The 11378-nt window shown below is 39.8% G+C and overlaps 2 protein-coding genes across 4 annotated transcripts in view; one reads left to right on the forward strand and one right to left on the reverse strand.

The window, feature by feature from the left end:
• Positions 1 to 6131, forward strand: part of DEK (DEK proto-oncogene) — a 39131-nt gene extending 33000 nt beyond the window's left edge. Inside the window, exons 9-10 of one of the 2 annotated variants that reach the window (XM_011967574.1) lie at positions 4099 to 4167; positions 4605 to 6131. In XM_011967574.1, coding sequence (XP_011822964.1) covers positions 4099 to 4167; positions 4605 to 4616 — 81 coding nt within the window. In that variant the 3' untranslated portion in view covers positions 4617 to 6131. Of the gene's footprint in view, positions 1 to 4098 lie in introns of both variants that reach the window. The other variant, XM_011967573.1, reaches the window with a different exon arrangement.
• Positions 6132 to 6454: 323 nt separating this feature from the next.
• The window catches only part of KDM1B (lysine (K)-specific demethylase 1B), a 74583-nt gene continuing 69659 nt past the window's right edge, over positions 6455 to 11378 (reverse strand). For both annotated transcript variants that reach the window (XM_011967576.1, XM_011967575.1), the window contains one exon: positions 6455 to 8375. In XM_011967576.1, coding sequence (XP_011822966.1) covers positions 8292 to 8375 — 84 coding nt within the window. In that variant the 3' untranslated portion in view covers positions 6455 to 8291. The remainder of the gene's footprint in view (positions 8376 to 11378) is intronic.

An 11378-nucleotide genomic window follows, 5' to 3' on the forward strand; every position in this document is an offset into this window, starting at 1 on the left:
GTTCTCATTGGTTTCAAAGAACATCTTTATTTCTGCCTTCATTTCGTTATGTACCCAGTAGTCATTCAGGAGCAGATTGTTCAGTTTCCATGTAGTTGAGCGGTTTTGATTGAGTTTCTTAATCCTGAGTTCTAGTTTGATTGCACTGTGGTCTGAGAGACAGTTGGTTATAATTTCTGTTCTTTTACATTTCCTGAGGAGTGCTTTACTTCCAACTATGTGGTCAGTTTTGGAATAAGTGTGATGTGGTGGCGAGAAGAATGTATATTGTGTTGATTTGGCGTGGAGAATTCTGTAGATGTCTATTAGGTCCACTTGGTGCAGAGCTGAGTTTAATTCCTGGATATCCTTGTTAACTTTCTGTCTCGTGGATCTGTCTAATGTTGACAGTGGGGTGTTAAAGTCTCCCATTATTACTATGTGGGAGTCTAAGTCTCTTTGTAGGTTTCTAAGGACTTGCTTTATGAATCTGAGTGCTCCTGTTTTGGGTGCATATATATATTTAGGATAGTTAGCTCTTCTTGTTGAATTGATCCCTTTCCCATTATGTAATAGCCTTCTTTGTCTCTTTTGATCTTTGTTGATTTAAAGTCTGTTTTATAAGAGGCTAGGATTGCAACCCCTGCTTTTTTTTTGTTTTCCATTTGCTTGGTAGATCTTCCTCCATCCCTTTATTTTGAGCCTATGTGTGTCTCCGCATGAGATGGGTCTCCTGAATACAGCACAGTGATGGGTCTTGATTTGCCAGTCTGTGTCCTTTAATTGGAGCATTTAGCCCTTTTACATTTAAGGTTAATATTGTTATCTGTGAAACTGATCCTGTCATGATGTTAGCCGATTATTTTGCTCGTTAGTTGATGCAGTTTCTTCCTAGCATGGATGGTCTTTACAGTTTGGCATGTTTTTGCAGTGGCTGGTACCGTTGTTCCTTTCCATGTTTAGTACTGCCTTTGGGAGCTCTTGTAAGGCAGGCCTGGTGGTGACAAAATCTCTCAGCATTTGCTTGTCTGTGAAGGATTTTATTTCTCCTTCACTTACGAAGCTTAGTTCGACTGGATATGAAATTCTGGGTTGAAAATTCTTTTCTTTAAGAATGGTGAATATTGGCCCCCACTCTCTTCTGGCTTGCAGAGTTTCTGCCGAGAAATCCGCTGTTAGTCTCATGGGCTTCCCTTTGTGGGTAACCTGACCTTTCTCTCTGGCTGCCCTTAACATTTTTTCCTTCATTTCAACTTTGGTGAATCTGACAATTATGTGTCTTGGAGTTGCTGTTCTCGAGGAGTATCTTTGTGGCGTTCTCTGTATTTCCTGAATTTTTGAATGATGGCCTGCCTTGCTAGGTTGGGGAAGTTCATAATATCCTGAAGAGTGTTTTCCAACTTGGTTCCATTCTCCCTGTCACTTTCAGGTACACCAATCAGACGTAAATTTGGTCTTTTCACATAGTTCCATATTTCTTGGATGCTTTGTTAGTTTCATTTTACTCTTTTTTTCTCTAAATTTCTCTTCTTGCTTCATTTCATTCATTTGATCTTCCATCACTGATACCCTTTCTTCCAGTTGGTCAAATCAGCTACTGAAGATTGTGCATGCATCACATAGTTCTTGTGCCATGGTTTCAGCTCCATCAGGTCATTTAAGGACTTCTCTACAATGGTTATTCTAGTTAGCCATTTGTCTAATCTTTTTTCAAGGTTTTTAGCTTATTTGTGATGGGTTCAAACATCCTCCTTTAGCTTGGAGAAGTTTGATGGTCTGAAACCTTCTCTCAACTCATCAAAGTCATTCTCCGTCCAGCTTTGTTCCATTGCTGGCGAGGAGCTGCGTTCCTTTGGAGAAGTGTCGCTCTGATTTTTAGAATTTTCAGCTTTTCTCCTCTGGTTTCTCCCCATCTTGTGGTTTTGTCTACCTTTGGTCTTTGATGATGGTGACATACAGACGAGATTTTGGTGTGGATGTCCTTTCTGTTCATTAGTTTTCCTTCTAACAATCAGGACCCTCAGCTGCAGGTCTGTTAAGAGTTTTCTGGAGGTCCACTCCAGACCCTGTTTGCCTGGGTATCACCAGCGGAGGCTGCAGAACAGCGAATATTGCAGAACAGCAAATGCTGCTGCCTGATCTTTCCTCTGGAAGCTTCGTCTCAGAGGGGCCCCAGGCCATGTGAGGTGTCAGTCAGCCCCTACTGGGAGGTGCCTCCCAGTTAGGCTCCTCGGGGGTCAGGGATCCACTTGAGGAGGCAGTCTGTCCATTCTCAGATTTCAAATTCTGTACTGGGAGAACCTCTCTTCTAAGCTGTCACACAGGGACATTTGAGTCTGCAGAAGTTTCTGCTGCCTTTCATTCAGCTATGTCCTGCCCCCAGAGGTGGAATCTACAAAGGCAGGCAGGCCTCCTTGAGCTGTGGTGGGCTCCACCCATTTCAAGCTTCCTGGCGGCTTTGTTTACCTACTCAAGCCTCAGCAATGGTGGGCGCCCCTCCCCCAGCCTCACTGCCGCCTTGCAGTTAAGATCTTAAGACTACTGTGCTAGCAATGAGCAAGGCTGTGTGGGCGTGGGACCCTCTAAGCCAGGCACGGGATATAATCTCCTGGTGTGCCATTTGCTAAGACTGTTGGAAAAGCACAGTATTAGGTTGGGAGTGACCCGATTTTCTAGGTGTTGTGTGTCACGGTTTCCCTTGGCTAGGAAACGGAATTCCCTGACCCCTTGCGCTTCCTGGGTGAGGCGATGCCTTGCCCTGCTTCGGCTCATGCTGGATGGGCTGCATCCACTGTCCTGCACCCACTGTCTGACAAGCCCCAGTGAGATGAACTCAGTACCTCAGTTGGAAATGCAGAAATCACCCATCTTCTATGTCGCTCACGCTGGGAGCTGTAGACTGGAGCTGTTCCTATTCGGCCATCTTGGAACCTCCCGGGCAAACAATTAGAGTAATTTAAATGATCGACCATATTTTAGAGGGTTGGCATACTATATAATCTGTGGACCAAACCATTCTATCTTTGTTGCCTGGTTTTGTAAGCAAAATTTTATTGTAATACAGCCACATCTACTCATTTAACTGTTGTCTATGGCAGCATTGCCACTACAACGCATAGTTGAGTAGAAACTGACTGGCAAAGTTGAAACTCTTTGTACCATCTAGCCCTTTACAGAAAAAGTTGCTGACCGTGAACTATACAGCGGAAGTAAAGCCTGCAGGGTTCTTACAGACTGTGAGCTTATAGTCAGGATTTGAATCAAGCAGCAAGTATAATAGGACTGAGAAAATTGACAAAAGGGAGAAATTTAGAGTCAAATTTTAGTAGTAGAGGACTCTTGAGACCACCTGGGTCTTAGGATTTAACTTTAGGGAGAGACTGAGCAGTGGAGTAGAGGAAGCAGTTCATTGTGTTTCAGGTTGTGGAATCGTAGGTAGGGTGTTGGATGATAACAAGGGTTGGAGAAGAAAGAAGCTTTCTCTAAAAGACACTTAGCGAATGACTTGCCAATGTAAAGAACTGAGTTCACTTATCTGAGATCTATCTAGATGGGTTTTCTTTACCCATGATTGTTGGGGTTTTTTGTTTTTGAGACAGGGCCTTCTTGCTCTGTGGTCCAGGCTGGAATGCAGTGACACTAACACAGCTCACTACAACCTCAACCTTCTGGGCCCAAGCCATCCTCCTGCCTCAGTAGCTGGGACTACAGGCATGCATCACCATGCCTGACTACTTTTTTAATTTTTTGTAGACACAGGGTCTCACCAGGTTGCCTGAGGCTGGTTTCGAATTCCTGGGCTCAAGCGATCTTCCCACCTAGGTTTCCCAGAATGTTGGAATTACAGGCGTGAGACATCACATGTGGCTTGTTTATTGTTAATTCATCCCAAACTCTCAGCCTGAACGCACTGAGAATGTTTGCACGCTAGTTTTCCACATCATATACAATATTATTAAAATACTCATTTGGAATACAGTTCCATGTGGGTGAACCAGAGTACGGTTGGGATGGTTGTGGCTATTTGCATGTAGCAGATTTCCTGCTTTTATTCAAAGACAGTATTACTGGATATTAAAATCTGCATTTAACATCATTTTTCCTTTTCACTATACATAGGTCTATGAAAATTATCCTACTTATGATTTAACTGAAAGGAAAGATTTCATAAAAACAACTGTAAAAGAGGTAAATATTTCAATCTTTCAAGTTTGACTTTAGAAATACAAGACAAAAATAATTACATAAAATACTCCATATTTTTCAAAATATTCATGTCACTAAATACATTTGATTCTCACATTTCTTCATAATAGGGAAGTATATTTTTTCTCATTCCTACTTTAAAGCTTAAAATTAAAGTTTGAACAGTTAGTGATAAGACCTGAACTCAGATTATGATGTGGCCTCCTGGTGTACCTGGGTAGCTGGGCATCTCAAAGTTGCTCTCACAGATACTTGAGGAAGTTCCTGTCTACCAGGCAAAGGTGAGGGGAAGATCAGCAGGTAGCTATAATTCTGTATTGAGCTCAACTGGTTTTTGAAGGACAAAATAGTAAAATAGATGTGGAAAAAATGGGATAAAGGTTTATGATTTATGGCAAAATGTTTCTCTTTCATTACAGCTAATTTCTTGAGATAGAGGACAGAGAAGATGACTCGTTCCCATAGATTCAAAGATCTGATTTATACCATTATACCAGCAAAGAGAATGTATTTCCTTTTCTAAATCCTTGTTAAGCAACATTAGAACTTACTGCTGACCTTTTTATCTTGAGTGTTATGTGAATTTGAGTTTGCTATTTTAAATTGCATTTCTATGCCATTTTTAGTTTAAAATCTTGCATGGCATTAATTGTTCCTTTTATAGTTGTATTTTGTACATTTTGGGTTTCTTTATATAAGGTCATAGATTCTTGAACTGTCGTGGTTTTTAGTGCGCTTAATATTAGCTTGCTTAAGGCATACTTTTAATCAAGTAGAACAGAAACTATTATGACTGGGATTTATACACACAGAGATTGGGTATTTAGTATATGAAATATTTTGAATACACATCTCTGTCAGTGTGAAAATTCAGCAGCAGTGTGTCCATCATATTAAAAATATACAAGCTACAGTTGTCCAGTTGACTGAATTGGAACTTTTCTCCTGCATGTGTATATATGTCAGATTGTTAGCATGACAAAAGTGACAGATGTTATTTTTGTATTTTTAAAAAACAATTTGTTGTATATAAAGTTTTTTTATTTCTTTTGTGCAGACCACTTTTTAAACTCACATAGGTAGGTATCTTTACAGTTGTAGACTATGGAATGTCAGTGTTCAGCCAGACAGTATGATGGAGCATGGAAAGTCAATTCAGTGATGGAACACTGAAGGAACAGACAGTTATCCTGCTTTGCTCGAAAGTGTCATCAATTTGTAATTTTAGTATTAACTCTGTAAAAGTGTCTGTAGGTACATTTTATATTAAGGACAGACCAAAAATCAACATATCAAAGCTTCAAAAACTTTGGGAAAGGGTGGGATTTAAGTACAAGCACATTTGGCTTATAGTAAATGAACCGATTTTTATTAACTGCTTTTGCCCATATAAAATACTGATATTTACCGGAAACCTAGCCACCTTCATGATTACGATTAAAGTACCAGATTATAATGCCAGAATATAATGTGCAAGTAATCGTGGATATCTCTGACAAAGTGTGTCTCAAAAATAATATACTTTTACATTAAAGAAATTTAATGTTTCTCTGGAGTTGGGGCTCTGGCTTTTAAAGTTTGTCTAATCAGTGTTGATTCTAGATGATCAACATAACGGACCACTCCTGAATGAGACTAATTTTGTCTTTCAATTTACTGTCTTAAATCAGTTTATTAAATCTGAATTTTAAAACATGCTGCTTATGACAGAATGACACATTTGATGTACCAATTAAGTGTTGAAAAATATCTTTGCATCATAGAACAGAAATATTTATGTTGAATGTTAACAGGTATTTTCACAGGTTTGACTTGTTTGATAGTTAGACACTAGGGAAAGGTAAATAGAAGTGAACAAAATAAGCAACTAAATGAGATCTAATAATTGGCCTTCGATTTTAAATATTTGTTCTTATAAACCTTGTCAATAAAATTAATCTAAATCACTGGTGTTTTAAGTCTCTTGCATTTGATGTCTTATAGGTTATATAGCATTTCCTTCCCTATGGTGAATCATTCTGAAAGGGGATTTTTAAATTGATTCAGCCCTATAACCTATACAATTTGGAGCACTCTTGTGATGATGGAGCATTTTTTTTGGAGTGACTTCACAAAACAATAATTAAGGTTAATTTTCTGACCATTTACTATAAAGAAAAGTAGTGATGCATAGAGTATTTGGAAGTGAGGAAATGGAGCTGTTCTGTATGAAAGTTCTTGATGAGTGTGCACACTTATTAAATGGATGTATCACCACTACAGTACAGAGTACATTTGAAAGTCTAGTTTTTTATTAAGTAGTTTTACACAACCAGCTATTCATGAACTGTAGTTAGAACATGGTAAATTTGTATATTTACTGCTACTCAATTACAAAATCTTCAGATGGCATTGAAAAAACATATCCAAAGTAACACAAGAAAAAAGTTGCACGGCTCCTTAAACAAAAAATCAAATGAAGTATGTCACTTGATAGGAACTTTAAAACACACATTTACCATACTTTAAAGTAGGCTTTCCCCTACTTGTAGCACAGTTCAAGTGCCTAGAAACTAACATAATAATTTACTGTTAACCATTTCAAACTTAACATTTTACATTTATCACTTTAAAACACATGCTGTCTAAACATTTTAATACATGATACTTTAAAGCAGAACACTTGCCAGTCAGTACCAATAAGTCTCAACAAATAACCTCAGTATCAGAGTTGTCTTCTTGGCGACATACAGCTGTTAGCTTGTTTTTGGACCATACTTCGGAGGGGCGGGCGGTGGAGGATGTGTCTTAAATGCCTGAGGTTCACTGCACATTCTTTGTGTGTTAGGTATTTACTCGTTATAAACTGACCTACTTTTAATTTTTAAAATACTCAATATTTTGAAGTCTCTAAAGTCACATTTACTCCTTTTTTTTAAAGCAAACCAATATAATTATTGTTCAAAAACAAAAGCGTATTTCTAACCTGTATACTGAAGTTTCTTGGCAAAATAGGCATCCTGAAGACCCTGAAACCAGTGTTTATTTTAGAAGGAGATATTATTAAACTGTTTCCTGCCATGAGCGTTTTTAAAAAAAGGAAAGTGAATACTTGCCATGTTCTTAGGCCTTTAAAATATGGCTTATATAAAATGTGCTATTGACCAGGAGAGCTCACATTTTTCTGCAGTTTTCCAGTGGACCTGCCTATGGAATACTGTAAAGAAAAGTCTGCAAAAATATTTCTAGCGATTGAATCAGTTCTTTTAAATAAAAGAAGGGGAGAGGGGCTTTGATTAAATTATTCTGACAAGTTTTTTTGCTAGTGGTTGCCAAAATTAAGGATAAAGTGTCCTATCACCCAAATTTGGCTTTAAGAAAAAGGTATATTCTGTGTCTATAGTGTGAGGCCCACACTCTGTGCTCCATTCTCAATGATGCAATACCTATCTGGAAACTTTACTGTTTTGCCAATGGGTGCACAAATCTAAAACATTTTATCACAAAAGATACTTGAATTTAAATTTCTTTTGAACACCCAATGGGAGGAAATATATACAATATAAAATACCTAGAAGCTTCATTTTACTGTCAAGTGGAGTTTGTGCTGTATCCAAAAAAAGTTCTATCTAAATTTTAAGTAAAAGCTCAATCTTGGAGCTATATAAAAAATATTAAGGCTCATTGGTAAAGATATTGATAAATTGTCACAGAAGAAAAACATGGCTTTATCTGGTTTTTAAATGATTCCTGCTTGATTGACTTGGTTTCTCAGTGTATGAAAATTGATCAGCCATACAAAATGTGAAATCTAAAGGGAACTTCCAGCCATGGAACAATCATATCCACGGCCTCAACTGAAACTTATATTCTGCTTTATTCTGAAATCCAGACTTTCAGCAGTAGTTGAACCTATGGAAAATGCAATTAAATCTAAGTGCTTATAAGGATTTTTGGAGTCAGTGCTTTCAGAGTGATGAAATAGGTTTACATTATCATATCATCTTAGAAACATTTCAGTTTTGCTATGTAGAGAGGGTTTTTTCCCATCTTATAAAACTGAGGTTTAATATGTGATTCAAATTGTCCCATCTGGGGTACAGAAGAAAGCTGGGTCCACCGAATTCTTAAAATGCTGCAATCTTGCTTGCTTCTCGAACGCCACTCAAATATGCCCCTGTAACAGTTTGTGGAAAATGCCTGTTTGTTGCCTGTAAAACATAATTACATAATTGGAGATCATGCATAAAGAACTGAGTCGATATCAAAAGGTAAAACAAGCTTAGACTTTATCCGGTCTAACAAAAGATTTGTGCCACTCCTATGCGCTCATATTCACACTCACCCATCGTAACACTGGAACTTTTCTGATTATCTAGCCATGCATTGTCAAATTCACTCGTGTATGCTATCTTGAAGTACTATGCAGCACTCTTTAAAATAACTAAGTATCTATATGTGACAGGTACTAGAGTTAAGAATAATTAAGACACAATCCCTCCCATCAGACAAGTAATGTAGCTGGTACAATCACAGGCGAAGCAAGTACAAAAGATGAAAAGCAATTCAATTCAGCCAAGCCGCAGATAGAGTTTTGCTAGATAGGTAGAAAAAATGGGTAGAGAATTAAGTTACTCAAAGGCTAGACCAGGGACCATAAGTTCAGTAAGAAAAAGACCAAATGTGAGTGAGGGCTGTTGGATTGGGAGGAAGTAAAACGACTTAATGACAGTAGAACCTCACTCAAGGAATGACTGGGGTGGGAATAGAATAAGCGAACCAGGAGGATAGGGGAGGACAGGATAGGAGGAACCCTGAATTGGTGATTTAAGTAATTATGACAAGGTCTGAGATGTGGCTGTGGAAAGGGGTAGCTGAAGAGGAGCTGAACAGACCACAGAAAATGGAGGATAAGAAATGTAGAGGTGAAGTTAAGTGTAGTCACCTAAACTGATGCCTGGGTAGAAGGGAAAACATCCAGGGGCCAAAGGCTTCAATGAATGATTACATCAGCAGGAATACAGTGACTAGTCACGGGGAGAAAGTGGCAGTGAGGGAAAGAAGCCTCAGAAATAGGTTTTTAGAAGAAGGCGAGGTAGGCTGGGCACGGTGGCTCATGCATGTAATCCCAACACTGGGAGGCCGAGGCAGGCAGATCATCTGAGGTCAGGAGTTTGAGACCAGCCTGACCAACATGATTAAACCCTATCTCTACTAAAGAAATACAAAAATTAGCCGGGCACAGTGGCGCACATCAGCTGAGGCAGAATCGCTTGAACCCAGGAGGCGGAGGTTGCAGTGAGCCAAGATTGCGCCACTGCACTCCAGCCTGTGCGATAGAGCGAGACTCCATCTCAAAAAAAAGAAAAAGGTGAGATGATAATTGCATCAAAGCAGCAGAGGAAAGCAAGACGCCATCTAGGCCATGTTCATAACCCTAAGGCACAGCAGCCTGAAACAGCTGTCTCTCAGAAGCTGCTGGCATTTGTTGTCTGGCATGCAGCCTTTGTCTCCTTTCCACAGAGTAAGGTCTTCACAGGCCAAGGAGTCATCAAAATCATCTGGTTTTCAGATGTCATTATTGTGTTTTGTTTTGAAAGGGTCTCTGTCTCCCAGGCTGGAGTGCAGTGGCGTGATCTTGGCTCACTGCAACCTCCGCCTTCCAGGTTCAAGTGATTCTTCTGCCTCAGCGTCCTGAGTAGCTGGGACTACAGGTGCCCGCCACCATGCCCGGCTAATTTTTGTATTGTTAGTAGCAACAGGGTTTCACCATGTTGGCCAGGCTCTTCTCAAACTCCTGGCCTCCGGTGATCCACCTGTCTCAGCCTCCCAATGTGGTGGGATTACAGGCGTGAGTCATCACACCTGGCCGATGTTATACTTCTGTAAACAAAAACATTAACTATATTTTAGATGAAACAATGAGATGTGTACTTCCAAACCATATTAGACAAAGTAGGAACACAGGTGAAAGAGTGGTAACAGTTCATTTTAAGTTTGGGGTTGGGGGCAGGGGTTTTAACAACAAAAAGCAAACCAATTCATCCCAAAGAATTCTTAAAAAATCTCAGTCATTGGAAGTATGAGGAACCATGGAGGCAGAGGTTAGCAAGGGGTAAAAACAGGATTGGCCTAAAGACTATAGAGAACAATTATTAATACGTCCCTCACCAGATTCCCCATTGACCGGCTGCAACTCCTCAGAGATGTGACTTAGAGATCAGGGGGAAGCACCAAATAAAATGGGGATGAAGTGAAATGAAGCCTTCATAACTAACAATGAAGCTTCCAGTGCCCACAATGCCAGGGGCTGAGCTTCCACCACACAGGAAACTAACTGTTCCCAGATAGACAGTGATGTTTGGGAATCTGGTCATTGGTTGATAAGCTTGCTGGAGCTTTCACAAAGATTTAAAAAAAAAAATGCCTCGCTCAAATCTAAGCCGACAGTGACGGATCAGGGATTTGGACACGTAGCAGGCAAAGACTACAGCACACAAAATAGGAACTCTGAGACTCTGAGGAAACCAAGGAGGGAGGGAGCAGAAAAGCAAAAACATGCAAAGCTTTAAAACCTTAGAAACAAGTTATAACAAGAGGATGCTACCAAAAAGGAACATTCTGCAAACAAGAAAGTGCTCATAAAGTAAAAGCCAAAATTTTAAAAGTCAATTAGAGAGTTGGACGATTTTAAAATCTCCCCCAAAAGTAGAGAAAGAGATGAATAATAGCAAAGAGGAAAAATCAGATGGTCAATTAAAAAGTTCCAAGATATGGAACAGAATTTCTAGAAAGAAAGAAAAACTCATCTTTATTTGAGCAGATAAATAAGAAAATGAAGTAAAAGGATCAGAAATCAGAATAGCAAAACATTTTTTCAACAGAAGTAAATCAAGAAAGAGGGATCCTGGAAATAAAGGCCCAGTGCAGGACAGTGATTTTAACAAAGAGAGACCCCGGCCGGGCGCGGTGGCTTACAAGCCTGTAATCCCAGCACTTTGGGAGGCAGAGGCGGGCAGATCATGAGGTCAGGAGATCGAGACCATCCTGGCTAACACAGTGAAACCCCGTTTCTTTATTTTTTTTGAGACGGAGTCTTGCTCTGTCGCCCAGGCTGGAGTGCAGTGGCCGGATCTCAGCTCACTGCAAGCTCCGCCTCCCTGGTTCACGCCATTCTCCTGCCTCAGCCTCCCGAGTAGCTGGGACTACAGGCG

This window comes from Mandrillus leucophaeus, unplaced genomic scaffold (genome assembly GCF_000951045.1).
Source record: "Mandrillus leucophaeus isolate KB7577 unplaced genomic scaffold, Mleu.le_1.0 Scaffold800, whole genome shotgun sequence".
Lineage (NCBI taxonomy): Eukaryota > Metazoa > Chordata > Mammalia > Primates > Cercopithecidae > Mandrillus > Mandrillus leucophaeus.